At 45.9% G+C, this 19,462-nt stretch overlaps 1 protein-coding gene across 1 annotated transcript; it reads right to left on the bottom strand.

Annotated features, from left to right (window-relative positions):
• Positions 1-14,224: 14,224 nt before the first annotated feature.
• Positions 14,225-16,369, bottom strand: LOC118650577. The gene is given in 3 exon segments (XM_036298960.1): positions 14,225-14,569; positions 14,571-15,127; positions 15,130-16,369. Coding segments are annotated over 3 exon segments (2,142 nt in total).
• Between the last annotated feature and the right edge of the window lie 3,093 nt (positions 16,370-19,462).

Here is a 19,462-nt window from a genome sequence, read left to right as displayed (position 1 = left end):
TTTGAGATATTAGTCTTCTATTTATTTTTATGTGACTAGTATGATGAAATATTCTACATTATGAGCCACATATTGTTAGTAGAGTAAATATTAAAAATGTGCATGGTTTCCTTCTGAGGATTTTAAAATTGCCTTTAGAATGAAACTCAGAAAGTCTACTCAGAAAACATTTTATGTTTGGGAGCGAGGGGGTTGGCATCTAGGATATAATTAAATTAGTTACTACTATCTACTAGGTCCTTTACATACCTAAGTCCTTTACATACATCATTATTAAATTCTCACAATAATCCTTTGAAGAAAGCATCATCCTCATTTTATAGATAACGGACACTAAGCGACCTACCTACCTAGCAAGAGGAAGAGCCAGGATCCAAACTGCTCAGTCTCCAAAGCTCTTTTACAGTGCATCATAACAACAAAGGGTGTTTTCTTTCACCCAGGAATGCACTTTGCTATAAAGACTATATTATGTAGATTGCTTGAAATTTTTTTTAGCTGTTTTAAATTTATACTAGCTTTGGAACACATGCAATCAATATCACTAACCTAGTGTTATGAAAATGTTAATAGTATATCCTGCTGTTTTTTGTCACTACTGGCTTATACAAGGGTGGGCAAAAGTAGGTTTATGGTTCATATGTAAAGTAACACAATAATCTATGCTAATAATAGAGGAATATGCAAATTAGCCAGGACAGTGTAACATTATGACCATACAGCAGGGACCTGAGGCTGCATGGCACCTGGCCGGGGCGAGGGATCTCAGGCCATGTCCCCACCCTGCGGGGCTTTATGTTGGACCTCAGGCTGCGCCCCTCGCCTGGTGCCCGGCGGGGCTTGATGGGGATCTCAGACTGCACCCCCAGCCCCTGTGCCATTCCAGGAGACTTCAGGCTGTGCCCTCTGCCCCAGCGCCAGGCTGGGGGGGGATTGGGGTGGCGCAGCCTGAGGGGCTTGACGGGGGAACCTCAGGCTGCACCCCTCACCCGGCACCCAGCGGGGCTTAACAGGGACTTCAGGCCGGGCTCCCTGCCTGGCGGGGCTTGACAGGGGACCGCAGGCTGCGCTCTCCGCCCCAGTGCCAGGCTGGAGAACCTGAGGCTGTGCGCCCCCCCGCCGGGAGGGGCTTGATGGGGGTGGGGCTGGCCGGGTCTTGGCCTCACCTAATGGGGGTGGGACCAGCTTGGGTCTGGGTCTCCTGCGTTTTTGAAGCACGTGCAGGTGGTGGGCGGGGACTTGACTCTAGGTCAGTGATGGCGAACCTTTTTGAAAAACCCTAACTTAACTCTGGTGCTGTGTCACATACAGAAATTTTTTGATATTTGCAACCAAACAAAGACTAGTAAAACAAAGACTTATATTTTTGATATTTATTTTATATATTTAAATGCCATTTAACAAAGAAAAATCAACCAAAAAATGAGTTCGCGTGTCACCTCTGACACGCATGTCATAGGTTTGCCATCACTGCTCTAGGTCCTGCGGTGTGCCCCAGACTCTGAGAGGAGGGAGATTTTCATATACATTTTACTAATTTTCTTTTATCTCTGATACTTCTATTATAGAGAAAGGACAAATAGCAATATTAAAATATTTCCTCTAATTCCCTTTTAATGTTCACAAATTTCGTGCACCGGGCCACTAGTCTATAGATATAAAAAGCCAGTGACAGGAATGCCATAATGACCAGAACGATCGGTCGCTATGACACCTACTGCAGCCAGCAAACTGACCTGATTGGGGGGGCGGGGCCAACAGCCAACCCCCACGGCCCTTCCCCCTGGCCAGCTCTACTCCATTGCCCACAGCCCCTCCCCACTGCCGGTCTCCCCCCATCTGCCCCCACCATCCTATCAGCCTGTAGCCCCTCCCCCCAGCCACCTCCGCCCCCGATCGCCACCCCACACTAATCGGGAGTGGGGCTGGCCAGCGAACCTCCCACGGCCCCTCCCCCAGGTGCTGACCCCCTATCGGCTCACCCCACCCCATTCAGGGGGGGGACCAGATGGCCCACAGCCCCTCCCCATGGCCGACCCCACCCTCAATAACCCCCTTCACCCCAATCAGTGTTGGGACCCGCTGGCCAATCACCCACAGCACCTCCCCCCAGCTGGCCCGGCCCTGATTGGGCTCTGATCGGTGTGGCTGGCTGGCCACCTCCTGCCATCTCCTCCTCCCGACAGGCCCGGCCCCAATCCGCCCCAATTGGGGCTGGGCTGGCCAGAGCCTACCTGTGCACGAATTCGTGCACTGGGCCTCTAGTTAATAAATAATAATACAAGAATAAACTGTTTCACATACTCACTGTAAACCTACTTTTGCCTCACTATATGTGGACCTTAATAGCATTGCTGCCCCTGTGATTTCTATTTACGAGGTGAGGAATCGTATTAGAGGGTGAAAGGTACTTTATTAAAACTTCTAAAATATTTGTGAAGTTTTGAAAATTCATGTGAAAAATGATTTTACATTCAAAGTCTATTTAATCTAATTCTTTTAATAAAACTAGCTGAGGTTCAGGTGTTCAGTAAAATGTAAGGAATAGTGAATAGGAAAGGAAATAATGACCACTGTTACCAAAAGGAAATATTTTTAAGTAGTTTACTTTTTTTCATTAACATATTAATTTGGGGGGAAAGATGAAAGGAAAAAAAGTTGATAGAATTTGGTAATTAGAAATATTTACCAGTCATGTTTGATCACATATCTTTGAAAAGTTGTTTGGGTTTTTTAAGGTTGATTTATATCTAATGTTTTCTACAGCTTGAGCTATGCCATGTTATAAAAGTAGAAAGAATTAAAAACTAATTAAATGACATTTCTTTTTTTTTCAAGTACAAAGAGCTACTAAGAGATTATTCAACTGGAAGTTTCTCAAACCACACATTCATATATCAATGCTTTGGAGAATTAACTTTCTTTTTTTAAATTTTTTTAAAAAAGTATGTTTTTATTGATTTCAGACAGGAAGGGAGAAGGTGAGAGAGATGGAAACATCAATGATGAGAGAGAATCATTGATTGGCTGCCTCCCGCACGACCCCACTGGGGATTGAGTCCGCAACTGGGCATGTGCCCTTGACCAGAATCGAACCTGGGACCCTTCAGTCTGTAGGCCAATGCTCTATCCACTGAGCCAAACTGGCCAGGGCTAGCTTTAATTTTTATTATACTGGAAATACACATTAACACTGTAGTTCCTAGAATTTTGCTTTTCATAGGTTGCTCATTTTTATTTGCTAAATAAGTACATATTCCATTACCAACACCACCACCCCTCTGCTCCTTCTATTCCCCACTAACACTAGCATTATTTAGTCATTATGAAAGATCCACATGTTAGTCTGTTCTTTTTCCCCCCAGATATTTAAAAATTACACAAGGTGGGACACCTATTTTAACAGAATAAATGTTGTTTCATGAAAAAATCGCTCCCCAATCCTTGTTCCCATATTTCCATTGTGGAGGTGGATTAACACACCTCAAATTGATAAAGAGGGCTCTGGCTGTTGTGGCTTAGTTGGTTGGGTATCATTCTATGCACCAAAGGTTGCTGGTTCAATTCATGGTTAAGGCTACATGTCCAAGTTGTAGCTGTGATCCCTGGCAGGGGGCATGCAGGAGGCAGCCAGTTGATGTTATGCTCTCACATCAATGTTTCTCTTCCTCTCCAAATAGCAATAAACTATACTTTAAAAAAAAAAATTGATAAAGAGTATTGTTGGTGAAACCAACAGAAGGCATTCACCCATGGGTTCAATTGGAACACGCATTACCCAAAGGTAGTCGCTTTAGTGTGCTTAATAAACAGAAAATATTTGGATAGTCTTTAGGTAAGAATGACTAATAGAGTAAATAGCAGTAGTAAAATTAAGTGTTGAAATAATTTGAGGCCATTATTCAGTCTTTTGATCTAGTCATCAAGCTTTTATTAAATCCCTAATACATGTGAGTAGTCATGCTTTTTGCTAGGCCAATAGCAAAATATAGTCCCTTATTAGGGATGATAGTATCTACCTAACTAGTATATATTGAGATACTTAATTTTTCTAATGACATTGTTTTTTTTAAACCATGAGCGTAATATAATGCATCATTATTTTTAAAAGTTGGAGACTAAATAAATAAAAATTACCCATAATTGTCCAATACAAAGATAATATTTAACATTTTTCCCTTTGTTTCACTACATAAATATACTTCAAAAAAGTAAAATACGCCCGGCTGGTGTTGCACAGTGATTGAGTGTTGACCCATGCACCAGGAGGTTGCAGGTTTGATTCCCAGTCAGGGCACATGCCCAGGTTTCAGGCTCAAATCAAGAAGGGGCGTGCAGGGCAGCAACTGATGTTTTGATGTTTCTGTATTTCTATCTCTCACTTTCAAATCAGTAAAAACATATTTTAAAAATCCTATATAATCAAGATGTAATATGCAAATTGCTGCCACACCCTCACACAAGATGGCTGCCCCCATGTTATCACAAATGGCCCGCAGGGGAGGGCAGTTGTTGGTGATCAGGCCAGCAGGGGAGGGAGAGCAATTGGGGGTGATCAGGCCTGCAGGGGAAGGCAGTTAGGGGTGACCAGGCCTGCAGGGGAGGGCAGTTGGGGGGGACCAGGTCAGCAGGGGAGAGCAGTTAGAGGTGACCAGGTTAGCAGGGGAGGGCAGTTTGGGGTGACTATGTCAGCAGGGGAGGGCATTTAGGGGTGACCCGGCTGGCAGGGGAGGGCAGTTGAGGGAGATTGGGCAGGCAGGGGAGCAGTTAGGTGTCAATCAGGCTGGCAAGGAGCAGTTAGGGGGTGATCAGGCTAGCAGGCAGAAGCAGTTAGGGGCAACCAGGCAGGCAGGCAGGCGAGCGGTTGGGAGCCAGCAGTCCCGGTTTGTGAGAGGGATGTCCTACTGCTGGTTTAGACCCGATCCCTATAGGATTGGGCCTAAATGGATCGGGCCTAAACCAGCAGTCGGACATCCCTTGAGGGGTCCCAGATTGGAGAGGGTGCAGGCTGGGCTGAGGGACACCCCCTCCTCAGTGCATGAATTTTGTGCACCGGGCCTCTAGTAAGAAAATAAAAAGAAATAGTATTTATTATGCATGCTAGTTGTAACTTGCTTTTTTCATTGAATATCATGATTGTTTTTGCCATATCATTAGATACTCTGATTTAATGGATGCATATTATTTTATTATCTGGCTTGTCATAATTTAATTAACTCCCTACTGTTGAACATAATCATTGTTTCTGTTTGTTTCCTATTTTAACCCTTTGTGGTCCAATTTTATTTTTGGAATTCAAACAGTCTGGTCCAAAATAATTGACGGGATTGGATGTTGAACTGGTTTGCGGTGTTGACTTCAGCCTCGATGTTGGACCTGCTCCTAGTGCCTGGTCTGTCGAGTCAGCCTCCACGTTGGACCGAAAAGGGTTAAATAATGCTGTTATTAACAATATGGTGGATACCTCTTCTTTTTTTAAAGATTTTATTTTTTACAGCAGTTTTAGGTTCATAGCAAAATTGAGCAGAAGAGATATCCTATGTCCCCACACATTATCACCACTTTTTACTAGAGTGATATATTTGTTACAATTGATATACTTATATTAACACATCATCACCCAGAGTCCATAGTTTAAATTAAATTCATTTTTGGAGTTGTATACTCTATGGGGTTTGACAAATGTAGAATGGCATGTATCTACCATTATAGTATCATACAGAATAGTTTCACTGCCCTAAAAATCCTATTTATTCCCTTTTTCCTCCCTACCCTTGATAAACACTGATTTATTTTGTTGTCTCTGTAGTCTTGTCTTTCTATAATGTTTTTGTTGGACTCATGGTATGTAGCATTTCAGATTGGCTTCTTTCATTTAGTAATATGTATATAAGGTTCCTCTATATTTTTTGAAGGCTTGATAACTCATTTCTTTTTAGTGCTGAGTAATAATTCCATTGTATGGATGTACCATCATTTGTTTATCAATTCATCTACTGAGGACATTTTGGGTTGCATCCAAATTTGGTACTTGTGAATAAAGCTGCTATTAATATCCATGTTCAGATTTTTGGACATAAGTTTTCAATTTCTTTGAGTAAATACTAAGGAGCATGATTGCTGGATTATATGGTAAGAGTATGTTTAGTTTTGTAAGGAACTATCAGACTGTCTTACAAAGTGGCTGGCCCATTTTTTATTCATTCATACCAGCAATGATTGAGAGTTCCTGTTGCTCCACATCGTCATCAGTCAGTATTTAGTGGTGTAAGTGTTTTGGATATTGGCCACTCTGATCAGAAATCAAACCTTGACCTCCTGGTTCATAGGTCAACACCACTGAGCCACACCAGCTGGGTAGAATAACTTTTTTTTTTAATTAAAAAAAAGATTTTAAATATAATAATGTTACATGCAATAAACCTTAATATCTCAAGAAAAGCTATCTTAAATATAATAATATTACATGCAATAAACATTAATATTTCAAGAAAAAAGATTTTAAATATAATAATATTATCCAAACTAACATGGTATATCACAAAAGTTGTAGGAAATATTAAAAATCTGCAAATAATAGGATTACTTCTATTATATTCTAGTATATATTTCCCCCCCTCTGACTCTATTTTTGTTCATGAGTTTATGTTGTTCATTTTATTCCACAAATGAGTGAGATCATATGATATTTATCTTTCTCTGACTGGGTTATTTCGCTCAGCATGATGCTTTTAAAGTCTATTTTGTTGGATGTGAGCATTGCTACTCCAGCTTTTTTTTCTTTTCCATTTTCATGGAAAAGTTTTTTCCATCCCTTCACTCATCCTGTGTGTATCTTTTGTTTTGAGGTGGGTCTCTTGTAGACAGCATATAGTTGGGTCATGTTTTTGTATCCATTCCGCTACCCTACACCTTTTGATTGGAGCATTTAATCCATTTATATTTAGGGTTATTATTGAGAGGTACTAATTTATAGCCATTTTAATTCTGTATGGCTAGGTTTCTCTCTCTGTTTCTTCTTCTCAGCAATCCCTTACAGCAGTTCCTTTAGCATTTCTTGTAATGCTGGCTTGGTGGTGATGAACTCCTTTAGCCTTTTTTTGTCTGGAAAGTTCTTTATTTGACCATTTTGAATGATAGCCTTGCTGGATATAGTAATCTTGGTTTGGATCCTTGCTTTCCATTACCTTGAGTACTTCATGCCATTCCCTTCTGGCCTGTAGAATTTCTGATGAGAAATCAGGTGTTAGCCTTAAGGATCAGGCAAAGACTCAAAGCCTCCAGAGACTGCCTCTATCTACAGACTAATACAGTGATGGTGAACCTTTTGAGCTCAGTGTGAGAGCATTTTGAAAAACCCTAACTTAACTTTGGTGCCGTGTCACATATAGAAATTTTTTGATATTTGCAACCATAGTAAAACAAAGACTTATATTTTTGATATTTATTTTATATATTTAAATGCCATTTAACAAAGAAAAATCAACCAAAAAAATGAGTTCGCGTGTCACCTTTGACACGCATGTCATAGGTTCGCCATCACTGGACTAATAGGATTCTGACTTGAATTGCCCCCAGGCAGTCATCCTCACTTGTAGACAGAGTTTTTTCAACAGGATGGAGCAGTGCTTCTGCCTGGAGGCTAATTGTTACTTTGAAATCTCTTAAGTGGCCCCAGGGCAAGGTGTTTTCCAATGGGGTGTGTCCACTGTCTTTTCCCAGATGAGGCAAATGTCTATGTGGGAAAGATGTCCTCCGCTGTGTGAGGGAATGACTCAGCCCAGGAAACTTGGGTGTCTGCCTTCTGAGCTCTATCCCCCGAGTCCCCAGTCCTAGGTTCTGCTCTCATAGCTCCAGTCCACTTCACCCTCTTTCTGCCAGAGCACACGGTGGGTGGCTCCACAGGGAATTTTTGTTCGTTGGCCCTTTAAGAGGGTGCCCAAACTTTCAGCTGCCGCTCCCTGGCAGACAGCACCCCACTGCTTTTCACAGCTAGATATTGTGTGGGTACCCTCCTCAGATTTGGTGCTCTCTGCTGGGGAGCCCAGTTTGGGGATTAGATCCCAGAGTTCTCAGGCCACCCCCTCCCTCCCCAGCTGAGATAGCTCTCAGGGACTTCAGTTGCTGTCTGTGGGCGCCTGACCAGTGTTTTCACACCTCCGCCCCTCCTTCCAGTCTCTATGCGGTCTCCACCTTTGGTTCATGGGTATCAGGATTCTATCCTGCGAGTTTTCTGTTGGTTATTCAGGGAGCCTTTCCATATTTCATTTGTAATTCCAGCTTGTTCCTGGGAGCATGTCCCTACAGCATCCTCCTACTCTGCCGCCATTGTTAAATCTCCAAGAGTTCTTTGTATATGTTGATTAACAGTTCTTTATCAGATATGTCTTTTGCAAATGTTTTCTCCCAATGTGTGGCTTGTGTTAATTTTCTTGATAGAGTTTTTCACAGAGCAGGGATTTTTAATTTTAGTGAAGTCTAGCTTATCAATAATTTCTTTCATGGATCATGCCTTTGGTGCTATATCTAAACCCAAGGTCATCTAGATTTTCTCCTATGTTATCTTCTAAAAGCTTTTGTTATGCCCAGAGTTCGGGGTTCCCAATAATCCACCACCAGGGAGCCTCTTCCGATGCAAAAGCAAGGAGTCTTTATTAATCAAACCTAGGTTTGGCTCCCAGCCTCTGTCCGACGCAGCGGTAAGGCGAGAGAGCGTGCCCCAGGAGAACAAAGGTTATATAGGGCTAGTTATTTGGGTGGGCTTAGGGGGTGATGTGGGTTACAGAGATTGGTCATTTAGGTCAGGGTTTTTCATCAGGGTCTTACAGCACAAAGGTCAGGAAGTGACCAGCACATTCTGAGGCTTGAGCCGTCCCCCACTATAGCCTTATCAGGACCTTAGCTGCATTCCTGGAGCTTCATTGGTCCACTCAGGTGGTGGTTGGGGGAGTTAGGACAATACCGGCATTCTTGTGGTCACTCAGAAAAGGAGGGGGCTTGGGCTGAGGGCCCAGCCCTACAAGGCAAGATAGAGGAGAGGGAGGAGAGTATGTTTCTGCTTTGTCCTTTCATTCACCCCTTGTCTTGGAACTTACGGCTCAATCATGAGACGGACTGCATTCCTACCTCGTCTTCCATCGCTAGAGGCCGGTATTGGGCTTGTAAGACCATCAGCTGAACTACTCCTATGCGTTCCTTGACAAATTGGACTAATTTGTTAATAATACAAGGGCTGAAAGTTAGCAACATTAGGAGGATTACAAGGGTTCCGACGAGGGCCGAGACAAGAGTAGTTAACCATGGGGACCAATTAAACAAGGATTCATACCAAGACTGAGACTGCTCCCTCTCTAGCTTTCGCTTCTGCAGTCCTTCCCTCACAAGGGCCATGGTTTCTTTTACAACTCCTGAGTGATCAACATAGAAACAGCATTCCTCCCCTAGAGCTTCACATAGGCCCCCCTGCTGCATGAATAGCAAGTCTAAACCTCTTCTGTTTTGGAGTACTACTTCAGACAAGGAAGTAAGGGATTCTTGCAGATGGGTGATGGATTTCTCAATTCTTTCTATGTCTAAGTGAATGGCTGCTCTCAGGGCTCCATAGTTCCTGTCTTGTATGACAAGCGAGGATATTCCAGTTCCGGCTCCCGCTAGTCCTAGTCCCAAGAGAGCTGCCACAGTTACGGCAGTAATAGGCTCCCTTTTGCTTCGGGGGTTAATGGTGTCTATTCTGTCAAGAACTTCTCCTGAGTGATATATCAGCTTAGGGATTAACTGCACAAGTATGCAGAAACCCTCTTTTTGGGAATTAAGGACTAAGGAATGGACGCAGGGAGCGAGGCCACTGGAACAGGCCCACCATGCATTCTCAGGGGGCAGAAGATATGCTGTCTCTTTAGGGGTAGCTAGAGTTTCGTTACAGAGATGTGACTGTTCAGAGGGGACGTTGCCTATGCAAGTTCCCCGCCCTATCACCGCCTGGAGGGTTAGCCTTGTAGCAGTTTGCTGCCACCTGCAGGAGTTGGCAGTCAAGGCTGCTGTATAATTGCCCTTAATCACGATGCCCTCATAGTACGGTGGTTTGACATCTAGACAGAGCCAGCAAGACTCGGTTAGGTCAGGTCTAGAAGCATTCAGAACGCGATACGCTCCTTCAACCGTTTTCCACAGGAGGTCTGCATTAGATGGTAGGGAGTGACTTGGGGTGGGAGGTGCCCCTGTAGAAACGGGATGCAGAGGGCTGGGAGGCCGGGGCTCGGGTGCTCTTGGGTGGGGACTCCTGGGTAGGGACAGGTCGGGGGGCCAGCACTTGGTTACGTCCCACTCCTGCTGGAGTCTGTTGGTGAGGGGGTGCTGCCTGTACTCGAAGGGTAAATAATCCTCCATGGTCCATAGCCCCGAGTCTAATCTTATCATAGAGGCGAATTCCTCAGGTTTTACCAGTGTCCCATCCTGTTGCTTTCTTTCCCTGTTCTGTGAAGGATATCCGCACAGGGTTGCATGGGGTGTGGAGACCCTTGCTATATTTCTGACAGGCTGGTACCGCCAGCCGAGCCATGGTTATCAGGTCATCGGTTTCTGGGGGAGTCCACCAGATATGTCCCGTTGAGACACACGACCAGGAGGCACAGAAATAGTCCTCCGCTCCTCCGCATGGGTCCCGGGTGCGGCCTCGTGGAGTCCGAGAGTGCCCGGGGCAGACATAGAAATGGTAGCCCCGGGTGAAACTAGGGTCCTATGAAACGCGGATGAGGTCTAGCAAATCTATGTAGAGGTCCGGGTACCAAGTGTTTTTAGGGTGCAACTGGGAGGTCTGATTAAGTACAGTCCCCGAACTGGTGTCTATGATTTGCCAGGTAAGATTGTAGGGGGCGTGGGGACTCCTGGCAGTATGGGCGACAGCGAACAGGGTCAATAGAGTTACCAACATCAGCCGGGTTGAATGCGCCATAGCTTGAGCTTGAGCGGGTTGTGCTGATTGTGTTCGATGTTCCATTGCGCGATGAAGTCCTCCCGGATTGCAGAGGGGTCGGCTGGGCGAGTGTGGGTGTGGTGGATCCAAGTCGCGATGCCATCTACCTTGAGAGCGGTGGGTGTAGTCAGCACGACGACGTAGGGGCCCTTCCAACCTGGCTCGAGGGTCTCCCGGCTGTGCCTCTTAACGAACACCCAGTCTCCTGGCTTGTACTGATGAGGCCTCGGGGTTGGGCCAGCCTCGTAAACAGCGCGAAGGCGTGGCCAAATGTCCTCGTGTGCCCCCTGCAGTCCTCTTAAGAGAAAAGATATCTCCTGATTTTCAAACTCTGCAAGAAGTTCAGCTTTGAGGTTAGGGATGATGGGGCGGGGGTCTACCAAACATGATCTCGTAAGGGGTGAGACCCGGGGTGTAAAGGGAGTTCCTCACCCGGTAACGGGCATATGGAAGGAGAGCCACCCAGTCTCCGCCAATCTCCATGGTTAATTTGGTAAGGGTCTCTTTTAGAGTTCTATTCATTCTTTCTACCTGCCCTGAACTCTGGGGCCTATAAGCACAATGTAATTTCCAATCCGCCCCTATGACTTTGGCTACTGCCTGTGTTACCTGCGAAATAAAGGTTGGTCTGTTGTCGGAGCCTATCATAGCAGGAAAACCATACCTGGGTAAGATGTCTTCCAGCAGCTTCTTGGCCACCGTCTGGGCTGTCTCATGCTTGGTTGGATATGCCTCTACCCAGCCAGAGAAGGTGTCTATGAACACTAAAAGATATTTATAACCATACTTCCCTGGTTTGACTTCAGTGAAGTCAACCTCCCAGTGTGCTCCTGGTTTGGTGCCTCTGAGCCTGGTTCCTTGTCCACCTGATCCAGCTCTTGCGTTTGTGAGTTGGCAGGTCTTACAGGAGGTTGTAATTTGATTGATTTTGGAGTCTTGTTGGTGAATCTTGATTTTGGCATGCTGAATTAAGTTCTTTAACTTCCGGGCTCCCAAGGGGGTGGACCGATGCATGTGTTCTAATACTGTGACCCCAAGCCAGTCTGGTAGTATGAGTTTCTCATCTGAGGTGTACCACCATCCATCCCTTCACCTCCTTAGCGAGGGGAAGCTTTCTGATCTGCTGCAGCTCTTCCTGAGAGTACCTGGGCTGGTCTGGTAGAACTGGGTCCCCGGGGTCTGGTAGTTGTAAGGCCATAGCGGGGACCGAGGTGAAGGCCGCTGCCTTGGCTGCCTGATCAGCCTTTTGGTTACCTCTTGCTACTGGGTCATCTGCCTTCTGGTGCCCTTGACAGTGGATAATGGCTAGCTTCGCGGGAAGCCATAGGGCCGCAAGCAGGTCGAGAATCTCCTGTTTGTTTTTCACTGTCGGTCCCTCTGCTGTCAGTAGCCCTCTTTCCTGGTAAATCGCCCCGTGAACATGAGCCGTAGCAAATGCATAATGGCTGTCTGTGTAAACGTTGAGCCGCTTCCCCGCCTCCAGTGTCAGTGCCTTGGAGAGAGCAATGAGTTCTGCTCGCTGGGCTGATGTCCCAGGGGGCAGTGCTTCTGCCCACACAGTGTCTGTGTCGGTGACCACCGCTGCACCCACGTACCTGCACCCGTCCCGCACGAAGCTGCTTCCATCCGTCAACCAGGTGGCCTCTGCATCAGGGAGGGGCCGGTCGGTCAAGTCCTTCCGAAGTCCATGTACCTGCTCCAGGATCCCCACACAGTCATGCAGCGGGGCATCTAGGTCGGGGTCAGGCAGCAGGGTAGCGGGATTGAGAGCCACGCTGGGATGGAACTGCACTCTAGGAGGGTTGAGCAGTAAGTTCTGATAGTGGGTCATGCGTGCATTGCTCATCCATCGGTCAGGAGGCTGTTTTAGGACTCCCTCAATGGCATGCGGGGTTGTTACCCAGATTTCCTGTCCCAGGGTCAATTTGTTGGCATCCTTGGCTAAGAGCACGGTTGCCACAATGATTCTTAGGCACGGCAGCCAGCCGGCGGCTGCGGGATCTAGCTTTTTAGACAAGTACGCTACCGGGCGGCTCCAGGGGCCTAAGCCTGAGTTAAAACCCCTTTCGCTATTCCCTTGTGTTCGTCCACAAAGAGACGAAAGGGTTTTGTAATGTCTGGCAGGCCCAGGGCTGGAGCAGCTAAAAGGGCTTTCTTTATTTGATTAAAGGCAATTTCCTCTGTCTCAGTCCATTCAAAGGCCTTTCCCTCCTTGGTAGCTTCATATAGGGGCCTGGCGATCTCAGCAAAACTTGGGATCCAGAGGCGGCAATAGCCAGCTGATCCTAGGAATTCCCTTACTTCCCTCCGGGTGGATAATGGCTAGCTTCGCGGGAAGCCATAGGGCCGCAAGCAGGTCGAGAATCTCCTGTTTGTTTTTCACTGTCGGTCCCTCTGCTGTCAGTAGCCCTCTTTCCTGGTAAATCGCCCCGTGAACATGAGCCGTAGCAAATGCATAACGGCTGTCTTGTGTATCTCTTTCCTAGCGTCCAACAGCCGCCGCTGTCCGCCCTCCAGTATGTACCCCAGGTAACTCACCCTCTCTTGGCACATCTGAGCTTTCTTCGCAGAGGCCCAGTACCCTAAGGTCCCTAGGGTGGCCAACAAGTCTTTGGTCCCCTGCTCACAGTCCTTGGCAGTGTCTGCAGCAACCAGGATGTCATCTACATACTGAAGGAGGGTGAGACTGGGGTGTTCTCTCCTGTACTCACCGAGGTCCTCGTGCAGTGCCTCGTCAAAGATGGTGGGCGAATTCTTGAACCCTTGGGGTAATCGCGTCCAGGTTAATTGTCTACTGTAGCCTTCCTCTGGATCGTGCCATTCGAAGGCAAACAAGGGTTGGCTTTGAGGCGCGAGTGGCAGGCTGAAAAAAGCATCCTTCAAATCCAATACAGTGTACCAGACTCTAGAGGGTGCTAAAGAGCTTAGGAGAGTGTACGGGTTAGGAACGGTTGGGTGTATATCCATAACTCTTTTATTTACTTCTCAGAGATTCTGGACTGGTCGGTAGTCATTCGTGCGGGGCTTTCTGACTGGCAGGAGGGGGGTGTTCCAGGCAGATTGGCATGGAACCAGTACCCCTAGGCTTCGCAGTCTTCGGATATGAGGCTGAATCCCCTTCCTGGCCTCCTGGAGCATTGGATACTGTTTGACTCTTATCGGACTTTCCCCTGGTTTTAACTCTACCAGGGTTGGGGCCCTGTGAGCGGCCAGTCCTACTCCCCCCGTCTCTGCCCAGGCAGTGGGGAATTCTTATAGCCATCTGTCCATATTGTTCTCTCCTGGGGGTGCCCCTTGGTGGAGACGATATTCATCCTCCAGTCTGAGAGTCAGAACCTGGATGGGATGGCCTTTGCCATCAGTGACCTGGGGCCCCCCTTGTCTGAAAGTTATTTGGGCTCCAATCTTGGTCAGCAAGTCTCATCCTAATAGGGGGTAGGGGCACTCGGGTATTACCATGAAGGAATGGGATATCCGGCCCATTCCTAGATCTACCGTTCTTCGGGTAGTCCATGAATACTGGCTCATGCCAGTTGCCCCTTGCACCCAGGACTTTTTGCTGGCTAGCTTCCCTTGAGGTGTGCGTAGGACCGAGTGTTTGTGCTCCAGTGTCAACAAGGAAGTTAACAGGCGTCCCCTCCACTCTAAGAGTTACCCTGGGCTCGGGGAGGGGGTCCGAACACCGACTCCCCTAATCACTCAGTCCTCCCAGCTCCAAGACCTCCACCCGATCCATCTTGTTTCCTTTTTTACCGGCCTTCTTTGGGCATTCCCGGACCCAGTGTCCTATCTCTTTGCAGTAAGCACACTGGTTCCGTTGCAGCTTCTTCTTCCTGCCCTGGGCAGTCCCCTTACCTCCTTCTTGGTCATCGGCAAGCTGGCGAAGGTGGCGGGTCCGCTCCTCAGGGTTCTCTGTGGTGGTGGCTAGCAGAATCTTGGCCAGGTTTCGGGTCTGCTTGTCACTGGCAGCCACCATGGCGCGGGCTTGCCTATCCTCAGGAGATTCTCGATTGTTATACACCTTTTCAGCCACTTCCAACAAGTCCCAAAAACTCTTTTCCCCTAATCTATCTATCCTCTGCAGTTTCTTTTTAATGTCTGTGGCTGACTGGTTTATAAAGCTCATGACCACAGCCGCCTTATTTTCAGAGCTTCTGGATCCATGGGGGTATAGGTGCGATATGCCTCCATGATCCATTCTAGAAAGGCAGCTGGAGACTCATCCCTTTCCTGCTGTATGTTCCCTACCTTGGTCAAATTGGTAGGCTTCCTAGCAGCCATGCGGAGACCCCCCATCAGAGTCTGGTGGTAGATTCGGAGCCTCTCCTTACCTTCTGCCGTGTTGAAGTCCCATTCAGGCCTAGTTAAGGGGAAAGAGACATCTATCTGGGCCTGGTTGGTAGTTGGATTCCCATCTACGCCGGGAACCACCTTCCGGGCCTCATTGAGGATTCTCTTGCTCTCCTCCATTGTGAACAGGACCTGCAAAGGCTGCTGGCAATCGTCCCATGTAGGCTGGTGGGTGAAAAGAACAGAATCTAGCAAGTTAATAAGTCCCCCCGGCTTTTCGGAGAATGTAGGGTTCTGCGCCTTCCAGTTGTAAAGATCGCTGGTAGAGAAAGGCCAGTAATGATAGGGTTGATTGCTGTCCGCATCTGGGGGTCCGGCAGCCCTTAAGGGCAGGGTCTTGATAGTGGAATCGGGTGCGGCGACGGACAGCTCCCGCTGAGCCCTCTGCCGGGTGAGGGGCGGGCCTCCTACCGGAACCGTGGCCATTCCCGGAACTCCCACCCCCGGAACTGCGCTCCCGGCCACACCCAGAACCGGAACTGCGCTCCCGGCCATACCCGGAACCGGAACTGCGTTCCCAGACACACCTGGAACCGAAACTGCGCTCCCGGCCACACCCGGAACTGCGTCAGCTTCCCGCGATGGGGCAGGATCTAATCTCTCCGGCGTCCTGGGGAGCTGATACGGGGGAGGTAAAATTAACTCTTCTTCATTACCCCCCTGCAAAACCGGGTAGAGGGGAGCTGGAGCCGATGGCAAGGTGGTTTTTTTCTCCTCCTTCATCTTCTTCTCCGCGTCCTGCAAGGCAAGTATGGGTGCCGGCTCCGGAGGGCGTGGAGCCAGGAAGGGCTTGAGCAAGAAGGGAGGGTCCTCCACGAGGTCCTGCCAAGTAATAATGTAAGGGAGCTGATCGGGATGACCCCCCTTTGGCCGAGATACGACTTCTCTGACCCGATGAATGGTGGGGAGGTCAAAAGTCCCCTCCAGCGGCCATCCGGCATTGAGAGCCGGCCACTCGCTGGAACAGAAAGTCTGCCATCGACCCTTCTTCACTTCTACACTGAGGTTGTTAGCCCTTCCCTTAACCTCTTTAAAATGATCAACCATAATGCTTAAAGGAGTAGTTTGAGTCTGTCCCATAGCGTCCGTCCAGTGAGTCCACAAAATTAAACAAAAGAACACAGACACCAAACAAACAAAGACACCTAAGAACAGCCTTCTGACCCCGCGGAAGAAAAACTGAAAACTGGACGATGGCCGTGTGCCGGCCAGCGGGAGCGACCCGCCTCGTCCCAGAGGTTTGAGGGGAATCCACTCCCCTCGTGAGGGGCTTTTACACCCCTCCAGATGGAGGTTCAAGGCGTCCCCTGACTCCTCCTGCCTGAGATCCCGCCAGTGCGTCCAGTTTAGATCTTATCAGGCACAGATTTCAGAAGTGAGCTCGCACAGGACAGAACAGACGACACACAGACACTTACCGTGGTCAGCAGACTCTCCGGAGTGGGGTCCCTCGTGGGTTTTTGGGGATCCTTGACGAGCCCCCAAATGTTATGCCCAGAGTTCAGGGTCCCCAAAAATCCACCACCAGGGAGCCTCTTCCGATGCAAAAGCAAGGAGTCTTAGTAATCAAACCTAGGTTTGGCTCCCAGCCTCTGTCCGACGCAGCGGTAAGGCGAGAGAGCGTGCCCCAGGAGAACAAAGGTTATATAGGGCTAGTTATTTGGGTGGGCTTAGGGGGTGATGTGGGTTACAGAGATTGGTCATTTAGGTCAGGGTTTTTCATCAGGGTCTTACAGCACAAAGGTCAGGAAGTGACCAGCACATTCTGAGGCTTGAGCCGTCCCCCACTATAGCCTTATCAGGACCTTAGCTGCATTCCTGGAGCTTCATTGGTCCACTCAGGTGGTGGTTGGGGGAGTTAGGACAATACTGGCATTCTTGTGGTCACTCAGAAAAGGAGGGGGCTTGGGCTGAGGGCCCAGCCCTACAAGGCAAGATAGAGGAGAGGGAGGAGAGTATGTTTCTGCTTTGTTCTTTCACTTTATAATTTGTGATCTATTTTAAGGTCTGTGATATATTTGAAATTAATTTTTGTGAAGTCTAAGAGCTGTTTCTAGACTCTGTTTTTCTTTGCATGTGGATGTCTTGGTCCAGCACCATTTATTGAAAAGACTGTCTTTGTTCTGTTGTATTGCCTTTACTCCTTTGTCAAAGATCATTTGGCTATATTTATGTAGGTCTATTTCTGGGTTCTCTGTTCTGTTCTGATGATCTATTTGTCTGTTCGCCAATACCACACTGTCTTGATGATGTTGCTTTATAGTAAGTGTTGAAGTTGGGTTGTGTCTGTCCTTTGACATTGTTCTTTCTTTCATTATTGATTGGTTACATTAATTTTCAAATGTTGAGCCAGTTTTACATACCAGAAACAAATCCCACTTGGTCATGCTATACAATTTATACTCTTATATTTGATTTTCTAATATTTTGTTGAGGATTTTGACATCTGTTAGATACTGGCCTGTAGTATTCTTTTCTTGCATTAACTTTGATTGGTTTCCATATTAGGGTAATACTGGCCTCATAGAATAAGTTAGGAAGTATTTTTTTCTATTTCTGTTCTCTGAAGGAAATTGTTGAGAATTGATATTATTTCTTCTTTAAATGTTTAGTAGAATTCACCAGTGAACCCATCTGGAGCTGATGCTTCATGTTTTGGTAGGTTATTAATTATTGATATAATTTCTTTAATATATATAGGTCTATTCAAGTACTCTATTTCTTTTTGTGTGCATTTTCCCTAATTGTGTCTTTCAAAGATTTTATACATTTCATCTAAGCTATCAAATTTGTGGGTATAGAGTTGTTCATATATTTTTTCATTATCCTTTAAATGCCAATGGGATTGGTAGTGATGTTCCCTCTTTCATTTCTGATGTTAGTAATTTGTGTCTTTTCTCTCTTTTTTTCTTAGTTAGCCTGGCTAGTGGTTTATTGACTTTTATTGATCTTTACAATGAAACCAGGTTTTGGTTTTGTTGATTTTTTTTCCTATTCATTTTGTTTTCATTGATTTCTGCTCTAAGTCTTATTTCTTTTCTTCTGCTTACTTTGGATTTAATTTGCTCTTCTTTTTCTAGTTTCCTAAGGTGGAAGCTTAAGATAATTGATTTTAGATCTTTTTTTTCTAATGTAAGCATTCAGTGCTAAAATTTCCATTAAGCCCACTTTCACTACATCCTACAAATCTTTATAAACTGTTTTTTTTTTAATTTAGTTCAAAATACTGTTTAATTTTTCTTGATATTTCTTCTTTGACTGATGTGTTACTTAGCAGTGTGTTGTCTAATCTGCCCATATTTTGGGATTTTTCCAGCTGTCTTACTTTTATCGTTTTTGGTCTAATTCCAATGAAGTCTGAGAGCAGACACCATATAATTTCTTATGTTCTTTTAAATTTGTTAAGATGTATTTTATGGCCCAGCATGTGGTATATCTTGGCGAATGTTCCACATTAGCTTGCAATATGTATTCAGCTGTTATTGTATAAAGTAATCTATTATATATAGTTGATAGATGGTGTTTTTGAGTTTACTTATGTCCTTACTGATTTCCTGCTTGCTGGATCTGTTCATTTCTAATAGAAGTGTGTTAAAGTCTCCATTTATAATAGTGGATTCATCTATTTCTCTTTGCAGTTCTGTATTTGCCCCATGTATTTTGACATTATGTTACTAGGTGTGTACATGTTAAAATTGTTATGTCTTCTTGGAGAATTGATGCTTTTATCATTACATAACGCTTCTTGTTTTCCTGATTACTTTCTTGTTCTGAAGTTCACTCTGAAATTCAATTATAGCTATTCCTGCTTTCTTTTTAATAGTATTACTATGGCATATCTTTCTCTATTCCTTTATTTTTAATTTGTATGTGCCTTTATATTTAAAGTGGGCTTCTTGCACAAAACTTGTACTTGGTCCTTTTTTAATTTTAATCCACTCTGGCTATCACTTTCTTTAAATTGGTGCATTTAGACCATTGATGTTCAAAGTGATTATTGATACAGTTGGATTTACTATCTACTATATTTCTTACTGTTTTCTGTTTTATATTTTATGCCCTATTCTTTGTTCCCTTTTTTGTGTTCTACCCTTTTTCTGCCTGTTGTAGTTTTCATTAATCATTTTATGATTGTTTTCT

Source organism: Myotis myotis, unplaced genomic scaffold, assembly GCF_014108235.1.
Source record: "Myotis myotis isolate mMyoMyo1 unplaced genomic scaffold, mMyoMyo1.p scaffold_m19_p_3, whole genome shotgun sequence".
Taxonomy (NCBI): Eukaryota; Metazoa; Chordata; class Mammalia; order Chiroptera; family Vespertilionidae; genus Myotis; species Myotis myotis.
The sequence above is the reverse complement of the archived record's forward strand: the minus strand, read 5'-3'. Positions and strand labels throughout refer to the sequence as shown.